General features: G+C 63.1%; 2 protein-coding genes across 3 annotated transcripts in view; both read right to left on the bottom strand.

Annotated features, from left to right (window-relative positions):
- HUWE1 (HECT, UBA and WWE domain containing E3 ubiquitin protein ligase 1) overlaps window positions 1-17,677 on the bottom strand; it is a 73,411-nt gene extending 55,734 nt beyond the window's left edge. The window contains 27 exon segments of the mRNA XM_075134866.1: window positions 1,078-1,211; window positions 1,315-1,398; window positions 1,400-1,561; window positions 4,426-4,602; window positions 4,721-4,778; window positions 4,871-5,082; window positions 5,178-5,269; window positions 7,974-8,151; window positions 8,224-8,330; window positions 8,481-8,561; window positions 8,661-8,762; window positions 9,072-9,183; window positions 9,281-9,421; window positions 9,523-9,650; window positions 9,739-9,889; window positions 9,968-10,068; window positions 10,181-10,280; window positions 10,416-10,484; window positions 10,631-10,678; window positions 10,784-10,861; window positions 12,850-12,912; window positions 13,029-13,181; window positions 13,278-13,484; window positions 15,211-15,309; window positions 15,423-15,497; window positions 16,241-16,330; window positions 17,526-17,677. Coding sequence (XP_074990967.1) covers window positions 1,078-1,211; window positions 1,315-1,398; window positions 1,400-1,561; window positions 4,426-4,602; window positions 4,721-4,778; window positions 4,871-5,082; window positions 5,178-5,269; window positions 7,974-8,151; window positions 8,224-8,330; window positions 8,481-8,561; window positions 8,661-8,762; window positions 9,072-9,183; window positions 9,281-9,421; window positions 9,523-9,650; window positions 9,739-9,889; window positions 9,968-10,068; window positions 10,181-10,280; window positions 10,416-10,484; window positions 10,631-10,678; window positions 10,784-10,861; window positions 12,850-12,912; window positions 13,029-13,181; window positions 13,278-13,484; window positions 15,211-15,309; window positions 15,423-15,467 — 2,882 coding nt within the window. The 5' untranslated portion in view covers window positions 15,468-15,497; window positions 16,241-16,330; window positions 17,526-17,677.
- Window positions 17,678-18,508: 831 nt separating this feature from the next.
- The window catches only part of PHF8 (PHD finger protein 8), a 28,803-nt gene continuing 24,906 nt past the window's right edge, over window positions 18,509-22,405 (bottom strand). For both annotated transcript variants that reach the window (XM_075134769.1, XM_075134770.1), the window contains 3 exons: window positions 21,255-21,364; window positions 19,719-20,073; window positions 18,509-19,643 (listed from right to left, as the gene is read on the bottom strand). In XM_075134769.1, the coding sequence (XP_074990870.1) occupies window positions 19,555-19,643; window positions 19,719-20,073; window positions 21,255-21,364 (554 nt within the window). In that variant the 3' untranslated portion in view covers window positions 18,509-19,554. The remainder of the gene's footprint in view (window positions 19,644-19,718; window positions 20,074-21,254; window positions 21,365-22,405) is intronic.

The raw sequence follows: 22,405 nt of genomic DNA, 5'->3' as shown, positions 1-22,405 counted from the left end.
CCTCCCTGTCACCCCTGGGTGCTCCTCAGCCTCCCCAGATCCTCCCCAGCCCCCCTGGGTGCTCCCCAGCCCCCCCAGATCCTCCCCATCACCCATGGGTGCTCCCCAACTCCCCCCAGATCCTCCCCAGCCCCCCTGGGTGCTCCCCAGCCCCCCCAGATCCTCCCCATCACCCCTGGGTGCTCCCCAGCCCCCCCAGATCCTCCCCAGCCCCCCCCAGATCCTCCTCAGTCCCCCTGGGTGCTCCCCAGCCCCCCCCAGATCCTCCCCATCACCCATGGGTGCTCCCCAGCCCCTCCCAGATCCTCCCCAGCCCCCCAGATCCTCCCATCACCCCTGGGTGCTCCCCAGCCCCCCCCCAGATCCTCCCCAGCCCCCCCAGATCCTCCCCATCACCCCCGGGTGCTCCCCAGCCCCCCCCCAGATCCTCCCCAGCCCCCTGGGTGCTCCCCAGCCCCCCTCCAGATCCTCCCCATCACCCATGGGTGCTCCCCAACCCCCCCCAGATCCTCCCCAGCCCCCCTGGGTGCTCCCCAGCCCCCTCCAGATCCTCCCCATCACCCCCGGGTGCTCCCCAGCCCCCCCAGATCCTCCCCATCACCCCTGGGTGCTCCCCAGCCCCCCCCCAGATCCTCCCCAGCCCCCCAGATCCTCCCCATCACCCCGGGTGCTCCCCAGCCCCCCCCCAGATCCTCCCCAGCCCCCCTGGGTGCTCCCCAGCCCCCCTCCAGATCCTCCCCATCACCCCCGGGTGCTCCCCAGCCCCCCCAGATCCTCCCCAGCCCCCTGGGTGCTCCCCAGCCCCCCCCCAGATCCTCCCCAGCCCCCCCAGATCCTCCCCATCACCCCCGGGTGCTCCCCAGCCCCCCCAGATCCTCCCCAGCCCCCCCCCGATCCTCCCCAGCCCCCCCCCGATCCTCCCGATCACCCCCGGCTGCTCCCCAGCCCCCCCCTAGATCCTCCCCATCACCCCTGGGTGCTCCCCAGCCCCCCCAGATCCTCCCCAGCCCCCCCGGGTGCTCCCCAGCCCCCCCAGATCCTCCCCAGCCCCCCTGGGTGCTCCCCAGCCCCCCCTACCTATTCGGGGTGCAGAGCGACAGCAGGACGGTGCTCTCCCACACCAAGGAGCAGTAAAGCTGACTCAGTTTCCCCAAAACGCTCAATCCCAACTGGGAGCCCCACTGGTTCACCGAAATGGCCCGAATTTCGCTCTGGAAACGAGAAAAAAACCTGATGAACCCCCCCCAAAAAAAGAAAACAACCCCCCCCACAGTACGGGGGTGTCCCCTAAACGCCGCCCCCCCCCCCCTTTACCTGCCCCACGCGACACGTGTGGACGAACATCATGATGTAGGCGTGCGCGGCGGTGAGGGCGTGGAGCAGGGGCGTGGCCTGCGCCCGAGAGGGTGGCGTCGGGGACGCTGCCGGCCCCCGCCAGCTCCCGCAGCAGCACCGACCCCCCCGGGGCCTCGATGGGGCGGTGGAGGGGCTCCAGCGCCGACAGCACCGCCTCCAGCTGCAGCAGCCCCTCCTGCAGCACCTTGGGCTCGTGGGAGAGCGTCTGGGGGGAGCCGCCCAGTTAGGGGGGGGAGGGCCCGGTTGGGGGGGAGGGGGTCGGGTTGGGGGGGAGGGGGTCGGGTTGGGGGGGAGGGGGTCGGATTGGGGGGGAGGGGGTCGATTGGGGGGGGAGGGGTCGGATTGGGGGGAGGGGGTCGGATTGGGGGGAGGGGGTCGGATTGGGGGGGAGGGGGTCGGATTGGGGGGGGAGGGGTCGGATTGGGGGGGGAGGGGTCGGATTGGGGGGGAGGGTCGGGATTGGGGGGAGGGTCGGATTGGGGGGGTTGGAGAGGGTGATTAGGAGTTGGGGGGGAAATTCAAACTGAAGGTGGGAATAAAAATGGGGAGACGAAGGAGAACTGGGAGACGAAGGAGAACTGGGAGACGAAGGAGAACCGGAGACGAAGGAGAACTGGGAGACGAAGGAGAACTGGGAGACGAAGGAGAACTGGGAGAGGGCTAGCGACTGGGAGAGGGCTAGCGACTGGGAGAGCGATAGCGACTGGGAGAGCGATAGCGACTGGGAGAGCGATAGCGACTGGGAGAGCGATAAGAACTGAAAGAAACAAATAGAAACTGGGAAAAGGCAATAAAAACTGGAAAAGGAATAAAAACTGGGAGAGGGAAATAAAAACGGGGAGGAAAATAAAAATTGGAAACGGGGAATAGAAACTGGGAGGGGGAAAAAAACTGGAGAATGAATCAGAACTGGAAGACGAATAAGAACTGGGAGGGGGGAACTAAAACTGGGAGGGGGGAACTAAAACTGGGAGGGGGGAACTAAAACTGGGAGGGGGGAACTAAAACTGGGAGGGGGGAACTAAAACTGGGAGGGGAAATAAAAACTGGGAGGGGGAAATAAAAACTGGGAGGGGGAAATAAAAACTGGGAGGGGGAAATAAAAACTGGGAGGGGGAAATAAAAACTGGGAGGGGGAAATAAAAACTGGGAGGGGAAATAAAAACTGGGAGGGGGAAATAAAAACTGGGAGGGGGAAATAAAAACTGGGAGGGGGAAATAAAAACTGGAGGGGGAAAATAAAAATTGGAAAGGAAAACTAAAACTGGGAGGGGAGAATTAAAATTGGGAAGCAACAAATTAAAATTGTAAAGAGAAATTAAAATTGTAGCAGAAAAATTAAAACTGAAAAAGCGAAATTAAAAGTGGGGGGGACGAAGCAAAGCCATAAACACAAATCAAAACTCAGACACGGGAATTAAAATGGAGCACAACTTAAAACGGGAACCAAGAACTAAAATCCAGAACCAGGGAATTAAAATTGCAAAGAATTAAAATCAGGCGGAAAAAATGAAAATTGGGAGAAAGAAATCAAAACTGGGGGGAGCAACTGGAACTGGGAGAGGCAAATAAAACAGCGAGGAGGGAATCCAAACTGGGAGGGGGGATCAAAACTGGGGCCAAAGAATCAAAATCGGAAGAAATTAAAAAGGGGAGAGAAATGAAAATTGGGGGGGAGCAACTGAAACCGGGAGGGGGGAATCAAAATTGGGGGGGGGGGGGGGGATCAAAATCGGGGGGGGGAATCAAAATCGGGGGGGGAACAATAAAACTGGGGGGGTGGAATTAAAACTGGGGGGGGTGGAATTAAAACTGGGGGGGGTGGAATTAAAACTGGGGGGGTAAAACGGTGGCTGGTGTCCCCAGGCCAGTGGCACCCCTGCAGTGCCAGCACCTTGCCAGCCCCCACCCACCCTCTGCCGCCTTTTTGGGGCCCCCCCCAGCCCCCCCAAACTCCCACTGACCTTTTTGGGGTCCCCCCCAGACCCCTGTTCCCCTTCTCGGGGTCTCCCCCCAGACCCTCATTGACCTTTTTGGGGTCCCCCCCAGACCCTCACCGGGGTAGAGAACGTCAGTGCCCTGCCAGCCCCCACCTGCTCCCCGTCCCCCCTAAACCTTTCTGGGGTACCTCCAGCCCCCCCAAACCCCCTCAACCTTTTTGGGGTACCCCCAAGATCCCTGTTCCCCTTTTCGGGGTCCCCCTCAGACCCCCATTCCCCTTTTCGGGGCCCCCCCAGCCTCACTTGACCCCCCCCAGGGCAGGGAACAGCATCAATGCCCTGCCAGCCCCACCGACTCCCCATCACCATTTCGGGATCCCCCCTAAACCTTTTTGGGGTCCCCCCCAGCCCCCTGTCGCCTTTTTGGGGTCCCCCCCAGACCCCCACTGACCTTTTTGGGGTCCCCCCAGACCCTCACCGGGGCAGAGAACAATGTCAGTGCCCTGCCAGCCCCCACCTGCTCCCTGTCCCACCTAAACCCCCCCTAAACCTTTTTGGGGTCCCCCAGCTGCCCCAAAACCCCCGTTGACCTTTTTGGGGTACCCCTAAAACCCCAGTTCCCCTTTTCGGGGTCCCCCTCAGACCCCCTTTCCCCTTTTTGGGGCCCCTCCAGCCTCCCTTGACCCCCCTCCCCGGGGCGGGGAACAGCATCAGTGCCCTGCCAGCCCCCACCTGCTCCCTGTCCCCCCTAACCCCCCCCCAAACCTTTTTGGGGTCCCCCCAGACCCCCATCACTTTTTTGGGATCCCCCCCAGACCCCCACTGACCTTTTTGGGGTCCCCCCAGACCCTCACCGGGGCAGAGAACAACGTCAGTGCCCTGCCAGCCCCCACCTGCTCCCCGTCCTCCCCTAAACCTTTTTGGGGTCCCCCCCAGACCCCCGTCGCCTTTTTGGGGTGCCCCCCCAGACCCCCGTGGACCTTTTCAGGATCCCTCCACACCCTCCATTGACCTTTTTAGGGGTCCTCCCTAAACCCCCCCACCTTTTTGGGGTGCTCCCCCAAGCCCTCCATTGACCTTTTCAGGGGTCCGTCCCCCCCAAATATTTTTGGGGTGTCCCCCCCCGTACCAGGATGGATTTGCAAACGCCGGCCACGGCTTGACAAGCGGCGGAGGTGGGGAAGTCGACGGGAAGATTGGGGAGCCCCAAAATGGTGACGAGGGGGCGCAACCCCCGTTGGGCCACGAACTCCTGGCAGTGATCGTCCGTCGTGTTGTTGCTGAGAATCGACTCCACGAATTTCATCTTTGGGGGGGGGGGGGGGGGAAGATTTTGGGGGTTCAGGGAGGGGGAATTTGGGGTTCGGGGGAACCCCAAAAACCCGCTAAAAAAGGGGTGAACCCCCCTTTTCCCCCCCCCTTACCACGTTGAGGATATAATCCATCAGGGGGATGGGGATGCGCTCCTCCGTGCCCACCACCCTAAAAAATCGGGGTGACGTTGAGGGGGGGCTGCCCGTGCGTCGTGTCCCCCCCCCCCCCCCCAAAAAAGGTGCCCCCCCCAAAATCCTCACTGCTGGCTGGGTTCGGCCTCGCTCTGCTGGGTAGCGCTGAAGCTCTGCATGGCCTGAACTTCCTCCTCCTCCTCATCCTCGCTGGAGGCTTCTTCGGCGGCGTGGGGGGAGCGAGGGGGGGGGGCCGTCGCCGTCCCGTCCGCTTTTTGCATCGAGGGTTTTTGGCAGATGTATTTGGGGTCCCGGCCCAAGCTGCAAATCTCCTCTAAAAGCTTTTTTTTTGGGGGGGGGGGTTAAAATTTAAGGGGGGGGCTCTTTTTGTTTTTTTTTTGGAAGGGGGTCCCTAAAACCGTCCCGCGGGTGTCACCTTGATGATGGCGGTGGTGGCGTCGGTCTTGAGGGTGGGTTGGTGGCGCATCAGCTCGTCCACGGCGCTGCCCAGGTTGGAGGCCGTGTCGCCTGCGGGGGGAGAGAGAAGGTTTTGGGGGGCTCCTCCGTGTTAAAAAAAGGGGGGGGGGGGGGGTTTCGCACGTAAAGGGAGGCACCCCGAAAAACAACAAAAAAGCACCGCGCAAAAGAAAGGAGCGCGCCGGAAAAGAAAGCAAAGAGCACCCCCAAAAAAGAAAGCAAAGAGCGCCCCCAAAAAAGAAAGCAAAGAGCGCCCCCAAAAAAGAAAGCAAAGAGCATCCCCAAAAAAGAAAGCAAAGAGCGCCCCCAAAAGAGGAAACAACGAGCGCCCCCAAAAAAGAAAGCAAAGAGCACCCCCAAAAAAGAAAGCAAAGAGCACCCCCAAAAAAGAAAGCAAAGAGCGCCCCCAAAAGAGGAAACGAGCGCCCCCAAAAAGAAAACAAAAAAGCACCTAAAAAACCAAAGCACCCAAAAAACCAAAAAAGCACCCCAAAAACCACCCCCAAAAACCCAGAGAAGCACCCCCAAAATACCAAAAAAGCACCCCCAAAAAACCAAAAAAGCACCCCCAAAAAACCAAAAAAGCACCCCCAAAAAAGCACCCCAAAAAAAACCAAAGACCCCAAAATCAAAAAAGCATCCCAAAAAAACCCAAAAAAGCACCCCAGAAAAGAAGCACCCCAAAACCACCAAAGAAGCACCCCAAGAAAAACAAAGCAGCACCCAAAAAACTCCAAAAAAGCACCCCCAAAAAAGAAACACCCCCAAAACCCCCAGAAAGCACCCCAAAAAAACAAAGAAGCACCCAAGAAAACCAAAGCACCCCAAAACCCAAAAAAGCACCTCCAAAAAACCAAAAAAGCACCCCAAAAAAACCCCCAAAAGCAGTCAAAAAAAGAACCTCAAAAAACCCAAAGCACCCCAAAAACCAAAAAAGCACCCCAAAACCAACAAAAAAGCACCCCAAAAAAAAAGCACCCAAAAAAACCAAAAAAGGCACCCCCAAAAAACAAAGCACCCAAGAAAACCAAAGCGCCCCAAAAACCAAAAAAGCACCCCAAAAACCCCCCAAAAACCCCCCAAAACCACCAAAAAAGCACCCAAGAAAAATCAAAGAAGCACCCAAGAAAATCAAAGCACCCCAAAAACCAAACCAGCACCCCAAAAACACCAAAAAGCACCCCAAAAAAGAAGCACCCCAAAATAACCCCAAAAAGCACCCCAAAAAAACAAAAAAGCACCCAAGAAAACCAAAAAAGCACCCAAAAAAAAACCCAAGCAGCACCCCAAGAACCCCATCAGCACCCCAAAACCCCAAGCAGCACCCCAAAAACTCCATCAGCACCCCAAAACACCCCAGCAGCACCCCAAAACACCCCATCAGCACCCAAAAACCCCAAGCAGCACCCCAAAAACCCCATCAGCACCGAAAAACCCCAAGCACCACCCCAAAACACCCCATCAGCACCCCAAAACGCCCCATCAGCACCCAAAAACCCCATCAGCACCCAAAAACCCCATCAGCACCACCCCAAAACACCCCGCCAGCACCCCAAAACACCCCAGCAGCACCCCAAAACACCCCAGCAGCACCCAAAAACCCCATCAGCACCCAAAAACCCCCCATCAGCACCCCAAAAACCCCAAGCAGCACCCAAAAACCCCAAGCAGCACCCCAAAAACTCCATCAGCACCCAAAAACCCCATCAGCACCCAAAAACCCCAAGCACCACCCCAAAACCCCAAACACCACCTCAAAACACCCCATCAGCACCCAAAAACCCCAAGCAGCACCCCAAAAACACCCCATCAGCACCCCAAAAACCCCATCAGCACCCCAAAACACCCCGCCAGCACCCAAAAACCCCAAGCAGCACCCCAAAAACACCCCATCAGCATCCAAAAACCCCAGCAGCACCCCAAAACACCCCGCCAGCACCCCAAAAACCCCAAGCACCACCCCAAAACACCCCATCAGCACCCAAAAGCACCCCATCAGCACCCAAAAACCCCACCAGCACCCAAAAACACCCCATCAGCACCCCAAAACCCCCCATCAGCACCCCAAAAACCCCCACCAGCACCCCAAAAACCCCCACCAGCACCCCAAAAACACCCCATCAGCACCCAAAAACCCCAGCAGCACCCCAAAACACCCCGCCAACACCCCAAAAACCCCAAGCACCACCCCAAAACGCCCCATCAGCACCCAAAAACACCCCATCAGCACCCAAAAACACCCCAGCAGCACCCCAAAAACACCCCGCCAGCACCCCAAAACACCCCGCCAGCACCCCAAAAACACCCCATCAGCACCCAAAAACCCCAAGCACCACCCCAAAACGCCCCGTCAGCACCCCAAAACGCCCCGTCAGCACCCCAGAAACCCCAAGCAGCACCCCAAAACGCCCCAGCAGCACCCCAAAAACACCCCATCAGCACCCAAAAACACCCCGCCAGCACCCCAAAACCCCAGCAGCACCCAAAACCACCCCATCAGCACCCAAAAACCCCAAGCACCACCCCAAAACGCCCCATCAGCACCCCAAAACGCCCCATCAGCACCCCAAAAACACCCCACCCGCACCCCACCGACGCCAGGGCGCCGCGCCTCCGCCTTCCCAAGACGCCGGCGAGCTGCCTCCCCCCCCCCCAATCCCCCCCCCTCCAACCCCAACCCCCCCCCCAGCCCCCAAAAGCCCCCCCGGACCCCAAAAGCCCCCCCCCGGACCCCCCCAGCCCCCCCGGCGCTCACCGAGGGGGTCGGAGCTGCGCCGGCGCCGCATGGCGGGGAGGTAGTCGGGGGAGAGCAGCACCTTGAAGAGGCGCTCGAAGGGCTGGCACTGGACGAACGACTGCAGCCCCCGGGCGTTGAGGCAAAGGGCGCTGAAGACGTTGGGTAACGAACCTAACACCTCCCGCGTCGCCGGCACCTTCCCCAGAACCCCAAAAATCATAAAGGGGAAGAATTAGGGGGAACCCCCCCCCCCCTAAAACCCACTCACGTCCTTGATGAGGAGGGCGTGGAGCATGACGTCGGTCAGGCCGTTGTCCTGCAGGGAGGAGAGCAGCGAAGGCTCCTGGAACACGAAGACCGTCACCACCTCGGTCGCTGCGGCGGGAGGAGAGAGAGACGGGGGGGCACTGAGGAGGGAGGGGGATCCCCAAAATTTCCCATCTTTTTCCCCCACCCCCCCCAAAAATAAAAAAAAAAAAAAGAATATCCCCCCCCCCCCAGCTGGGTTTTGGGGGCGAAGCTCACCCAGGAGGAAGAGCGAGGGGCCGTAATATTCGGCGTTGCTGATGATGTGCTTCAGGGAGGTGGGCAGCGAGCCGTCCATCACTTTTTTTAGGGGGGGGCCCCCCCATAATTAAGAAAAAAAATGAGGTGAGGGAGGTGCTACACCCCCCCCAAAACCCCCCCCCCTCACGGGACACTCACCATGGCGGATCCCGTCGGAAAAAGCGGGATCTTGGATGGCTTTTTTGAGGAAATTCAGCATGGATTTGAGCAAAGCGGCGCGTTGGGGGATGCACTGGACTCCTAAAAGGAGGGGGGGGGGGGACGTAGGTGTGAGCCCACCCCCGCCACCGCGGTTGTCCCCGATGTCCCCAACGGCGGCGGCACCTACCGCCGCGCGGGGAGGCGGCGGCGCTGGTGCTGGGCGCGGCGGGCGGCGGCGGCGGCGGCTCTTGCCGGCTTTCGGCCGAGGGACCGGGACTGCTCTCCATGGCCACGTCCGTCACTGCGGGGGGGGCGAGAGGGTGACGTGGGAGGGGTGACAAGTGACATCGGGGGTGACGCGTGACATCGGGGGTGACGCCACCCCCCTTTTTTTTGCGTCCTTCTCACCCTCCATGTCCGTCTCCATCTCCTCGCCCTCGGGGAGGGCGGCGGCGGGGGGACGCTGCACCTTGGGCTTGATGACGAAGGGACACTCGCGGCGGCACAGATCCACCTCGTGCTGGGGGGGGGGGGAGAAAACCCTCAGCACCCCAAAAAAAAAAACACCTCGAGGGGCCCCCAAAATCGGAGGGGAAAGAAAAGGGGGGGGGGGTTACCTCCAGGCGGTAGATGAAGATGGAGAGGCCGCTGTGGGACTGGAAGGCGGCCATGTCCAGGTTGGTGATGAGATCCACCACCCGCACGGCTCGGGTGACGAAGGTGATCTGGTCCTGTTCGTCCCCCAAAAACTTGATCACCTTTTTGGGGATTTAATAGAAAAAAAAAAAAAGGGGATGAAAAAGGGGGGATCCCCAAAATATTGAGGGATTCCCCCCTATCCGCCCGGCACGGGGCTTACTTTTAGGAGAGCTTCCATCATGCCGCAGGAGACCAGAGCCTCGCCGCCGGCGTCGTAGCTGGCCAAGTGGTAGAGGAAGGAGAAGAGGGCGGTGGCGAACTGGTGGGGATAGGGCTCCATGGAGGGGTCTGGGGGGGGGGGCAGGAGGGTGTTAGGGTGGGTTAAACCCCCCCAAAAATACGGGGGACCCCCCCTTTGAGGTGTTTCTCAACCCACCGATCATGGCTTGGATGCAATTGCGGACTAAAACGGGCAGAAAACCGTGATAGGAAGCGGTGCCGGTGCAATCGATGATGCTGCTGAGTTTTGGGGTTCGCTCCAGGTGGACGATGGAGGTGAGGGTCCGTAACGAAGCTGCTTTGATGTCCTGGGAAGGGGGAGGGGGGGGGTTCTGGGGTGATGCGGGGTGCGTTTTTGGGGGGGTTAATTGGGAGGGGGTGCTCACCATTAGCTGCTTGTCGGTGATTTGGAGGACGTCCACCAGCTCCTCGATGAGGCCGTTGTAGAGGATGCTGTTGGCCGACTCCTGCAAGGCGTTGGAATACACTGCGGGGAGAAAAAAAAAAAACGGGGGTCACCCCAAAAAAAGCCCCTCAGATCCCCCCCCCCAATTAATAAAAAACCCTCCTCTTAATTAACGCTAATTAACCGGCCTTACCCAGGATGGAGATGGCGTGGAGCCGGGCTTGCACCGCTTGCAGTCGCTTCTTGTGGTTGGAGAAGCCGTGGGCCAGGCGGATGTGGGTGAAGAGAAGCATCTGTTGGGGGGGGGGCAGAAGGATTTGGGGGGGTCAGGGAGGATTTGGGGGGGTCGCCGTAGCGCGTCACCCCCCCCTCGTATCCGTCTGTGCCCCCCAAAATGCCCGGGTGCCCCCCGTTTTCGCCCCACTCGCCTGCTTGTCTTTGGGGATGCTGTACATCTTGGTGAGGGACTCCATGATCTCCGAGGGGCTCTCCGAAATCTTTATGGGGGGGAACGTAGAGAAAATGGGGGTGCACAGAGAAAAATGGGGGTGCAGAGGGTGGGGGGCCCCCCCCTTTTGAGGCAGGGCCCCCCCTTTTGAGGCAGGACCCCCCCAAATCCACGCCGCTCCCCTGCAACGCTCACCTTGTCCAGCTGCTCGATGTGGATGTAGTGTAGGGTGGTGCTGGTGGCCTGGGGGGGGGTTCGGGGGGGGTTAGGGGGGCCCCCGGTGTTTTGGGGGCTCCCCCCCGTGTCCCCAAACGTCCCCCGTGTCCCCAAACGTCCCCCGTCACTCACCCGCTTGTCCACCTTCACCTCGACGCCCGGCTCGGCGTAGAACTCGAAGTGGAGGGTGGTGGCGCTGGGGGGGTACTTCTGCGGCGGGTGGGGGGAGACGGGGGTGAGCGGGGAGGGGACAGGGGTGTCCCCTCCCCTGGGTGGCCGGGCTGGGGGCAAGGGGACACGGGAAGGGTGACAGGGTGGGGTCTGGGGACACCAGGACACAGGAGGGGTGACAGGATCAGGTTTGGGGACACAGGAGGGGTGACAGGATCGGGTTTGGGGGCACAGGAGGGGTGACAGGATCGGGTTTGGGGACACAGCAGGGGTGACAGGATCGGGTTGGGGGACACCAGGACACAGGAAGGGTGACAGGGTCGGGTCTGGGGACACCAGGACACAGCAGGGGTGACAGGATCGGGTTGGGGGACACCAGGACACAGGAAGGGTGACAGGGTCGGGTCTGGGGACACCAGGACACAGCAGGGGTGACAGGATCGGGTTTGCGGACACCAGGACACAGGAGGGGTGACAGGGTCGGGTCTGGGGACACCAGGACACAGGAGGGGTGACAGGGTCGGGTTTGGGGACACAGGAGGGGTGACAGGATCGGGTTTGGGGACACAGGAGGGGTGACAGGATTGGGTTTGGGGACACCAGGACACAGGAGGGGTGACACGATCGGGTTTGGGGACACAGGAGGGGTGACAGGATTGGGTTTGGGGACACCAGGACACAGAAGTGGTGACAGGATCGGGTTTGGGGACACGACAGAGGTGACAGGATCGGGTTTGGGGACACCAGGACACAGGAAGGGTGACAGGGTCGGGTCTGGGGACACCAGGACACAGCAGGGGTGACAGGATCGGGTTTGGGGACACCAGGACACAGGAAGGGTGACAGGGTCGGGTCTGGGGACACCAGGACACAGCAGGGGTGACAGGATCGGGTTTGGGGACACCAGGACACAGGAGGGGTGACAGGGTCGGGTTTGGGGACACAACAGGGGTGACAGGATCGGGTTTGGGGACACCAGGACACAGGAGGGGTGACAGGGTCGGGTTTGGGGACACAACAGGGGTGACAGGATCAGGTTTGGGGACACCAGGACACAGGAGGGGTGACAGGATCGGGTTTGGGGACACAGGAGGGGTGACAGGATCGGGTTTGGGGACACCAGGACACAGCAGGGGTGACAGGGTCGGGTTTGGGGACATAACAGGGGTGACAGGATCGGGTTTGGGGACACCAGGACACAGCAGGGGTGACAGGATCGGGTTTGGGGACATGACAGGGGTGACAGGATCGGGTTTGGGGACACCAGGACACAGCAGGGGTGACAGGGTCGGGTTTGGGGACACGACAGGGGTGACAGGGTCGGGTTTGAGGTGACAGAAGGGAACTGGGGGACCCCAGGACATGACAAGGGGACACAGGACAGTGTTGGGGACCCCGGGACGTGACGGGGGGGGACAGGACAGTGTCAGGGGACCCCGTAACACCCCGAGGGAACACGGGACCGTATTGGGGGACCCCAGGATGGCCTTGGGGGACCCCAGGACACGACGAAAACACACAGAAGAGCCCTGGGGGACCCCAGGACGTGACAGGGGGACACAGATCAGTTTTGGGGACCCCAGGACAGTTTTGGGGACCCCAGGATGTGACCACAGGACAGCGTGGGGGGACCCCAGGACACCCTGAAGGGACACCAGACCCCAGGACGGCGTTGGGGATCCCAGACCGCGATGGGGGGGGACGCAGGGTGACATCGGGGGACCCTGGGACGTGATGGGGGGGACGGGGGATGGTTTTGGGGACCCCTGGATATGACCAAAGAAGAGAGGACAATGTTGGGGGACCCCGGAGCACCCCAAGGGGACGGGGGACAGTACTGGGGGACCCCAAGATGACATTGGGGGACGTCAGCGCACAACAAACACACAGAACAGCATCGGGGAACCCCAAAACATGACGTAGTGACACAGGACGGTTTCGGGGGACCCTCGGGACGTGACAAAAAGCAACGAAACAATTTTGGGGGGGGGGGGGACACCCCAGGCCACCCCAAACTCAAAGCTCACCAGCATGTGGAGATCCCGGCAGCACTCGGCCAACCCAAACCCGTTCTCCTTTCCGCCCCAACTCTGCGTAAACCCACAAAAAACGTCACCGCAAACGTGGCGGGGAGAGGACGACCCCCCCAAAACCCAACTCAAACCAAAAAAAGGGGGGTACGGGGAGACCCCCCCCCCCGCCTCACCTCAGCCAGGTGCTGGAGGCGGGAGAGGAGGGGGCTGCGCTTGTCGGAGCCCAGGCGCGTGATGTAGTTGGAGCGTTTGCTGAAGACGTAGAGGAGGTTCAGCACCGCCAGCACCACTTGCATGTCCGAGGACGCCAGCAGCGTCGTCAGGTGCTGCGCCCCCCCAAAAAAAACACAAACCCCCGTTACCTCACAACCAACACCCCCAAATCTCTTTTTTTTTCGCTGTTTTTCCGGGCGTTTTCCCACCTCGATGGAGCTGTAGAGGTGACGGGAGAAGCTGTACTCGATGAGGAGGGCGGTGAAGTTGAGGAGGGCCAGCAGCAGGGCTTTCAGCTGCTCTCCTTCCGGCCGGTCGCACGCCAACATCCAGGACATGTTTTCCACCGGCCGGCCCGCTTCCGCCAGGATCCCGTCGAAACGATCCAAGAGATCCACCCAGTGGTACAGCTCGCACTGAGGGAACGCGCAGGCGGGTTTTGGGGGGGCCGTCGGGGAGCAGTAGGAGCCCCCCCGCCCCGTTTCGACCCCCTACGTGCAGCGGCTCGGGCTCCGTTCCCAATTCAAGGCAGGGAAATGGGGTCCTGCCCACCCCCACCCGGTATTTTGGGGGGGCTAGAGGGGAATTGGGGTGCCCCCTTGCTGTTTTGGGGGGGTGGGGGGCGGCTCTGTGCTGTTTTCGGGGGGCTGTGGGGAAATGGGGGGGTGTCCCCCCGAGTTTTGGGCCTCCATGATAGAAGGGGTTCAGAGCCACATCAGCCCCAGGGCAGCGGGGAAACCGGGATACCCCTTTTGGGGGGGGCTATGGCAGAATTGGGGTCCCCCCTGATGTTTTGGGGGGCTAGGGGGTGCCCCCGTGCTGTTTTAGGGGGGTTGTGGGGAAACTGGGGTGCCCCCCGGGAGTTTTGGGGCTCTGTGAGTGGAAAGCTTCAGGTGCCAGCGCCGGGGGGGGGGCTATAGAGAAATCGGGGTGTCTGTTTTGGGGGGCTATGGGGGAATTGGGATGCGCCCTTGGTGTTTTGGGGGGCTAGGGGGTGTCCGCTCGCTGTTTTAGGAGCGCTGTGAGGAAATTGGGGTGCCCCCCCCGAGTTTCGGGCCTCTGCGACACAGCTACATCAACCCCAGGGTGCTAAGGGGGCTGGGGAGAAATTGGTGCCCCTTTTCGGGGGGCCATGGGGGAATCGGGGTCCCCCTTGCTGTTTGGGGGGGCTGGGGAGTGCTCCCGTGCTGTTTTAGGGGGGCTGTGGGGAAATTGGGGTGCCCCCCCGGGAGTTTTGCGAGCGGAGAGCTTCAGGGCCGTGCCAGCCCCAGGGCAGTGGGGGGGCTATAAAGAAATCGGGGAGCCTGTTTTGGGGGGCTATGGGGGAACGGGGGTGCCCCCTGCTGTTTTAGGGGGGCTGAGGGGAAACTGGGGTGCCCTCCCGCAGTTTTGGGGTTCCATAACAGAGTTACATCAACCCCAGAGCAGTAAAGGGGCTGTGGAAAAATTGAGGTGCTATTTTTGGGGGGGTGGGGCTGTGGGGAAATTGGGGTCCCCCCTTGGTGTTTTGGGGGGGCACCATTTTAGGGGGGCTGTGAGGAAATTGGGGTCCCCCCTTGCTGTTTTGAGGTGCTGTGGGGTGCCCCCCCCGGCTTTTTTAGGGGGGTTGTGGGGAAAGCGGGGTGCCCCTCCGCCATTTTGGGGGCGCTCTGGGGAAATCGGGGTGCCCCTCCATCACTTTCGCGAAGGCTAAAAAGGAAAGTGGGGTGCCCCCCGCCATTTTGGGGGGGGCTGTGGGGTGTCTCCCCACCATTTTGTGGGGGGGCCACAGGGAAATTGGGGTGCCCCCCGCTATTTTAGGGTTCCAGAGAGCTTCAGAGTTCCACCACCCCCTGGAACAACAAATTATGGGGGGGCGGTCTGTGAAAACCTTGGTGCCCCCCCCCCATTTTAGGGGTGCTGTAGGGTGCCCCCCACCATTTTATGGGTGCAGCGTGGAAACCGGGGTGCCCCCCGCCATTTTAGGGGCCGCTCCACAAGCGCTCGCCCCCCCCCCCCCCCCCAAGCGTCACCGCGCCTGCTTGGCGCCGACCTCCGACGATCCCCCCCCCCCCCCGCCCTCCCTCCCCTTTTGAATTTTGGGGTCCCCCCTCACATTTTGGGGTGTCCCCCGCCGTTTTGGGGAGCCCCCCGCTCTCCTACCTTCCCGATGTTCCATGTCTTGATCTGCTGCAGCTCGGCCAGCAGCTGCTCGTCGCCGCACGCCTTCAGCTTCTCGATGAGGGCCCGGCAGTCGGCGGGCTGGGGGGGGGGGGACACACGCCCCGTGTCACTTCATGTCCCCACCCCCCCCTCCGTGGGACCCCCACGAGTGTCCCTGACCCCCCCACGAGTGGCCCCGACCCCCCCCTCACCGCCTCCGTGGGGGTTTTCTTCAGCTTCGTCCGATCCACTTTCATTTTGGGGGGGGGCTCGTCCTCGCGCTCCGCCTGCGGGGCGACACCGAAAAGGAGATGGGGGGGGTGACGCTGCCACCGCCCGTGTCCCCCTCCCCCCCCACGGGTGACAGCCCCACGGGTGACAGGGACGGCGTTTCCCCCCCCCCCCCTCCTCGGCGTGGTTTCGGCGGGACTCGGCGTCCCGGCAAGCGCCGCGGCGCCGGCCGATGACGTCGCGGCCGCTGGCTGAACAATGAATGTGCAAAACCCCGCGGCGGCGTGGGGGTGTCGTCCGTCGCCGTTCCCCCCCCCCCCCCAAAAAAAAATAAAACACCCCGTAATTAGCACCGCGAAGCTAACGAGGAGAAGCTAATTAGTGACCTAATTAAGCACGCCGTGACGGGGTTCGCCGCCGGCTCCCCCTCCGGTTCTGCCCCCTCCTCCCCGTGGTGCCGGCACGGCCGGTTTGGTGACGGTGACGCATCAAATTAGAGGGGGGGCCGCCGTCCCCGGGGCGTCGCGGCTGCCCCCCCCCCCGGGGGTGTTTTGGGGTGCCCCCTCCCTTGGAAAGGGGTGTTTTGGGGTGCTCCCCCCCCTAAAAAGCGCCAGAAAAGCCCCTCCTAAAAGGTGGTAGCGGGGTGACATTAGACACCCGTGTGTCCGTCCCCCCCCACAGCACCCAATTCCTTCGCACCCCACCCGCGGGGTGATTTCAAACACCCCCCCCCAAATTTTAGGGACCCCCCGGCCAAATTTGGGGGGGCCCCAGTGAATAAAAAGGGGGGGGCCCTTACCGGGAATCACAACCAGTCCATCCTCGGCCCGGCGCCGTCCCGGTCGCTCGCCACGGGGTGATGGGAGGGGGGGGGGGAAGCCGGGTGCTTCTGGAAAGGGGGGGGAGGGGGCAAAATTTGGGGGGTGGGGTGAGGTCTTGGGGGAGGGGGGGGCGTGGGGGGTTTTGGGGGTCCCCTATGGGGTTGGTTAAATGATGGGGAGCCCTGTGGGGGGGGGGTAAGTGATGGTGGGGGGGCTCTATGTGATAAAGAAGAGGCACTAAGTAATAACGGGGGGGTCCTAAATTGGGGGGGGCCCTAAATTGCAGGGGGGTGTCCCTAAACGGTGGGGGGGACCCCTAAATAGTAGAGGGGAACCCCTAAATTAAGGGGAGCTGAAGCGAGAGGCCTTAAGTCCCCAAATCATGGGGGGCCTCTAAATTACAGAAGAGGGCCCCCAAATATTGGTAACGCATAAAAGAGGAACCCCTAAATCACTATAGGGGATGGGGGGGCTCCCCTAAATATCAAGAACCCCCAAAGAGCATCCCTAAATCCTAAGCGCTTGAAAAAGGGGGGGGCCCTAAGTTATGGAAGGGAGGGGACCTAAGTCCCCTTAAGGTGGAGAAAAGGGGACCCCTAAATCACAGGGGGGGCCCCTAAACTAGGGGAAGCTGGGGGGGGGGGAGGGACGACACCCGGTAAAGGGGTCCCCTAAATGCCGGGAAAGCGCTGAGGGGGGGCCCTAAGTAATGGGAAGGGCCGGAGGGGGGACCCTAAATCATGGAGGGGGGACCCCAAAACACCAGGGGGGTCCAAAACACCGAGGTGGGGGGGCTAAAACACCGAGAGGCACCATAAATCATGGAGGGGAGCCCCTAAAATATTAGGGGGGGCCCCAAATCACGGAGAGGAACCTTTAAAGTATTAGAAGGCCCTAAATGACAGAGAAGGAACCCCTAAAATATTAAGGGCGCTCCTAAAATATTAGAAGGCCCTAAATCACGGAGAGAGAACCCCAAAATATTAGGGGGGGCCTAAATCACGGAGAAAGGGACCCTAAAACAGGGGAAGCCGCGAGGCGGGGGGGGGCCCTTAAGAAGGAGAAAGAGGCCCCCCTAAATGCCGGGAGGCCGCTGAGGGGAGGGGGGGGCGGCGGGAGGGGGAGGGGCGGGCCCCGCATGACGGAGCCGGCCCTTCCCCCCTCCCCCCCCCCCCTTGAGGGGACCGGAGCCGTGGCTGGGCCGAGCCCCCCCCCCCCCAACCACACCGCCGCCGCCCCCTTCCCGCGCCGCCCAACCGGTACCTGCTAAGGGGGGTGGTGGAGGAACGGGGAGGCGGGGGGTGTGTGTGTGTGGAAGGAAAGGTGGTGGGGGGGGGGGTGTCAGCACCGGGCCCGGCCGCCTCCTGCCGCCGCCGCCGCCATCTTACACAGAACCCCCGAGCCGCGGCCCCGCCGAGATCCCGCGAGAGCGGCGAGTCCCGCGAGAACAGCGGCGGGAGGGGCGGGGGGAGGAGAGGGGGCGGGGCTTGGCCGACGCCCTGCCAATGGGAGAGCGAGCGGCGCGGGGCGGGGGGGGGGGGGAGGTGGTGAAGTCTCGCGAGAGCGCGCTGAGGGAAAGGGGCGGGAGAATGGGGGATCTCGCGAGAGTTCGTGAGGAGAATGGGGGAGGGGAGGGGGTCTCTCACGGACCCGCCTCGTACCGGGAGGAGGGGGGGGGGGGGACGGGGAACGGCCGGGGCTCGCCCCGCCACGAAGGGCCCTAAACCCCCGGTGGTGTGTTCCCCCCCGGCCGGTAACGGGCCCCCCCCGGCCCCCAGCCATCCCCTCGAGCACCGGCACTCACCGGCGGGCTGAAGGGCGAGATCTCGCGAGGAGGCGGAGGACGGCGTTCTCGCCCCGAAGCCTCGCGAGAAGCGAGCGGAGGGAGGAGGGGACAGGACCGGGCCCGCCCCGCCGGGAAATACCGGGGGAAACGGGGGGGGAGGGCGGGGGGGCAGCGCGGCCGCTCCCTCAGCGGCGGTAACGGCGGCGCGCGCGCGGCTCTCGCGAGAGCGCCGGCTGAGGGGAGGGCGAGATCTCGCGAGAGCGCCCGTGAGGAGGCGGGCGAGATCTCGCGAGAGCGCCGGTGAGGAGAGGGGAGGGCGAGATCTCGCGAGAGCTCGGCGGCGCGCGGGGCCCGCCCGTCTCCGAGATCTCGCGAGGCTTCGGCGGGAGCGCGCGCAAAAGGGGGGGGCGATCACGTGACTCCCCCGCCGCCCGGGCCGGCTGTAATTTGCAATTCTTAATTAATTTTTTTTCCTCCTTTTTTTTTTATTCTAACAAATACAAAAGAGGGGGCGGGGCCGCGGCCTCCGGACACGCCTACAAAACCGGGGGCAGCCAATGGGAAGCGGCCCCGCCCCCCATCAATCAACCTGAAGACACGTGGGGGAGGGGTTAAAAAAAAAAATCCAGTGGGGACCAATCAGCGAAAGCACCGCCCCTTCTCCAGTCCGGGGGCGGGCCTGGCTCCTCCAATCGCCTCCTCTCTTGGCGGCGTCCAATGGGAGAGAAAGTCCCACCCCCTCTGGCTCAGCGGCAGCCAATGGGAAGGAGCAGTGAGCAGTGCCCTGTGGTGGGCGGGACCTGACAGTAGCTCCGCCCTTTTGGGGGGGCGTGGCCTAGTGGGCACGCCGCGGTGGGCGTGGCCTTGCGAGGCCACTCCCCTTCGGAGCAGCGGCTCTTCCCTACACGGGCTGCAGGCAGAGCGCCTCCCGCGCTTGGGGGCGTGGCCTGCCGCGAGCCCCGCCCCTCCCGTGGGCGTGGTCACATCTGACCACACCCCCTTAGCGCAACAGCAAGTACAAGCCTGGCAGGGCTTCACCTGCGGGGGGCGTGGCCTGTCGCGACCCACGCCCCCTCATGGGCGGGCCCACTCGAGCCACACCCCCTCCACGCTTCAGCCCTACCCCGCAGTGCTTGCAGGGGATGGAGGGGAGGGGGTGTGACCTGTCGCTAGCCACGCCCCCCCGCGGGCGTGGCCCTACCTGGCCACACCCCTCCTTGCTTCAGCTCTGCCCTGCCGTGAGCGCAGGGGGTGGAGGGAGGGGCGTGGCTCGCGGCAGGCCACACCCCCTTAGGGGCTGCAAGCCAGGCGGGGCCCCACCAGCACGAGGAGGCGTGGCCTGTCGCGAGCCACGCCCCTTTGCGGGCGTGGCCCCGCCCGGCCACACCCCCTCCACACTTCACCTCTGCATCGAGTGCGGGGGGGGGGACGGCGCAGAAGGGGTGTGACCTGCCGCCAGCCACGCCCCCCTGGTGGGCGTGTCCCGCGGCAGGCCCCGCCCCCCCCTCAGAGCAGCAGCTTCCCATTGCGGTGGATCTTGAGGATCCGCCCCAGGCGCTGCTTGGCCGTGGCCAGGCCCTTTTTGGGGCGTTTTCCTGCAAAACCGGGGGTGCCCATCAGCCCCCTCCCCCCGCAGGGAACGGGGGGGGGGTCCCCCAAAACCAACTTACCCTGGGCGGCGGCGGGCGAAGCCGGGGGGGGCCGGCGTTGGGTGAGGAAGACTCCGGGTGCCATGGGGGTGGGGGCCCGACCCGGTTGGGCCACCCCAAAAATGGCCGCGCCCCCCCCTCCCCCTCCCCCCGGCCGAGCCGTGTACTCGTGATCGGCCAAACTCGGGGGGTACGGGGGGTCCGGGGGGGCCTCCGCCTCCGCCTCCCCTCCCCCAAGCTCAATTTCGGGGTCCCCCTCCGGGTCGGGGTCCGGGGCGGCGGCGTCTTCCTCCTCCTCTTCCTCCTCCTCAGGGGAGGGGGGGGAGGGGGGGCGGCGTTTGGCCGGGCCCTTCCGGCGCTGCAGCTTGCGGTGCTCCTGGGGGGGGGAGGGGGGGTCAAAGGGGGGGGGGGGGCGCCCCAAAAATGGCCCCCCCCACCCCCCCCGCCGGGAGGGGCCTGCGGGAGCCCCAGAAAGGCCCCTCACTGCACCCCAAAACCCATACCTGCACCCCAAAACCCCCTAACAGCCCCCCAAAACGCCCTCACTGCACCCCAAAAACCTTACCTGCACCCCAAAACCCATAACTGCACCCCAAAACCCCCTCACTGCACCCCAAAACCCATAACTGCACCCCAAAACCCCCTAACAGCCCCCCAAAACCCCCTCACTGCACCCCAAAAACCTTACCTGCACCCCAAAAACCTTAACTGCCCCCCAAAACCCCCTCACTGCACCCCTCAACTCCCCCCTGAACCACTTAAATGCCCCCCAAAAATGCCCCTGAACCCAACGTCCCCTGAACCCCTTAAATGCCCCCCAAAACACCCCCGAACCCCTCAAATGCCCCCCAACTCCCCCCTGAACCCCTTAAATGCCCCCCAACACCCCCCGCACCCCTCAACTCCCCCCAAACCCCTTAAATGCCCCCCAACCCCCCCCGCACCCCTCAACTCCCCCCTGAACCCCTTAAATGTCCCCCCAACCCCCTCCTGAACCCCTCAACTCCCCCTGAACCCCTTAAATGCCCCCCAACCCCCCCCTGCACCCCTCAACTCCCCCCTGAACCCCTTAAATGCCCCCCAACCCCCCCCTGCACCCCTCAACTCCCCCCTGAACCCCTTAAATGCCCCCAACACCCCCCCTGCACCCCCCAACTCCCCCCTGAACCCCTTAAATGTCCCCCCAACCCCCTCCTGAACCCCTCAACTCCCCCCTGAACCCCTTAAATGCCCCCCAACACCCCCCCTGCACCCCTCAACTCCCCCCTGAACCCCTTAAATGCCCCCCAACCCCCCCCTGCACCCCTCAACTCCCCCCTGAACCCCTTAAATGCCCCCCAACCCCCCCCCTGCACCCCTCAACTCCCCCCTGAACCCCTTAAATGCCACCTGAACCCCCCAACTACCCCCCCACACCCCAAGTCACCCCCATAACCCCCCCAAAACCCCCTTTTAGCAGCCCCCCGCCACCCCAAAACCCCCCCTGTAACCCCCCCCCGCACCCCAAACCCCCCCCCCAGCCCCCCCAAACCCCCCCCCAGCCCCCCCAAACCCCACCTGCTGGGCCAGTTTGGCGGCGGCGGCCGCCAGCCCCGTCTCCACCGATGCCACCCGCGTCCCCTCCCGCACCGGGCGGCTCTGCCGGGGCAGCGTCGGGGTGACCCGGGCTGGGAAATGGGGGGGCACCCATGATTGAGGGGGGGGGGCACCCCAAAAATGGAGGTAACCCCCAATTTGAAGGCTCCTGGGTTAGTTTTGGCCCCCCGAAGGTCGTAGGGAGCCCCAAAATCGCCCGGACCCCCCCCGCCCCCCGAAATCTCGCTCACGTCCTCTGGGGAGCCCCAAAATCCAACCCCAGCCCCCCCCAGTTCCAACCCCCAGCCCCTGGGGAACCCCAAAACTCCCAGCCCCCCCCCTCAAATCCCAGCCCCTGGGGACCCCCAAAACCCAGCCCCAGCCCCCCCAACCCCCTTAAGGACCCCCCAAAACCCCCAGCCCCCCCTCAAATCCCCTTCCACACCCCCCGGGAACCCCCAAAACCAACTCCAGCCTCCCCTAGCCCCCCCCAAAGCCCTTAGGGACCCCCAAAACCCAGCCCCAGCCCCCCCAACCCTCTTAAGGACCCCCCAAAACCCCCAGCCCCCCTCAAATCCCCCTCCACACCCCCTGGGGACCCCCAAAACCAACTCCAGCCTCCCCTAGCCCCCCCCAAAGCCCTTAAGGACCCCAAAACCCAGCCCCAGCCTCCCCTAGCCCCCCCCAAAGCCCTTAGGGACCCCCAAAACCCCTCAAGGACCCCCAAAACGCCCAGCCCCCCCTCAAATCCCCTTCCACACCCCCCGGGGACCCCCAAAACCAACTCCAGCCTCCCCTAGCCCCCCCCAAAGCCCAGCCCCAGCCCCCCCAACCCTCTTAAGGACCCCCCAAAACCCCCAGCCCCCCCTCATATCCCCTTCCACACCCCCTGGGAACCCCCAAAACCAACTCCAGCCTCCCCTAGCCCCCCCCAAAGCCCTTAGGGACCCCCAAAACCCAGCCCCAGACTCCCCTAGCCCCCCTCAAAGCCCTTAAGGACCCCCAAAACCCAACCCCAGCCCCCCCAATCCCCTTAAGGACCCCCCAAAACCCCCAGCCCCCCCTCAAATCCCCCTCCACACCCCCTGGGGACCCCCAAAACCAACTCCAGCCTCCCCTAGCCCCCCCCAAAG

This window comes from Calonectris borealis, chromosome 34 (genome assembly GCF_964195595.1).
Source record: "Calonectris borealis chromosome 34, bCalBor7.hap1.2, whole genome shotgun sequence".
Taxonomy (NCBI): Eukaryota; Metazoa; Chordata; class Aves; order Procellariiformes; family Procellariidae; genus Calonectris; species Calonectris borealis.
This window is presented reverse-complemented; position numbering and strand designations above follow the sequence as displayed.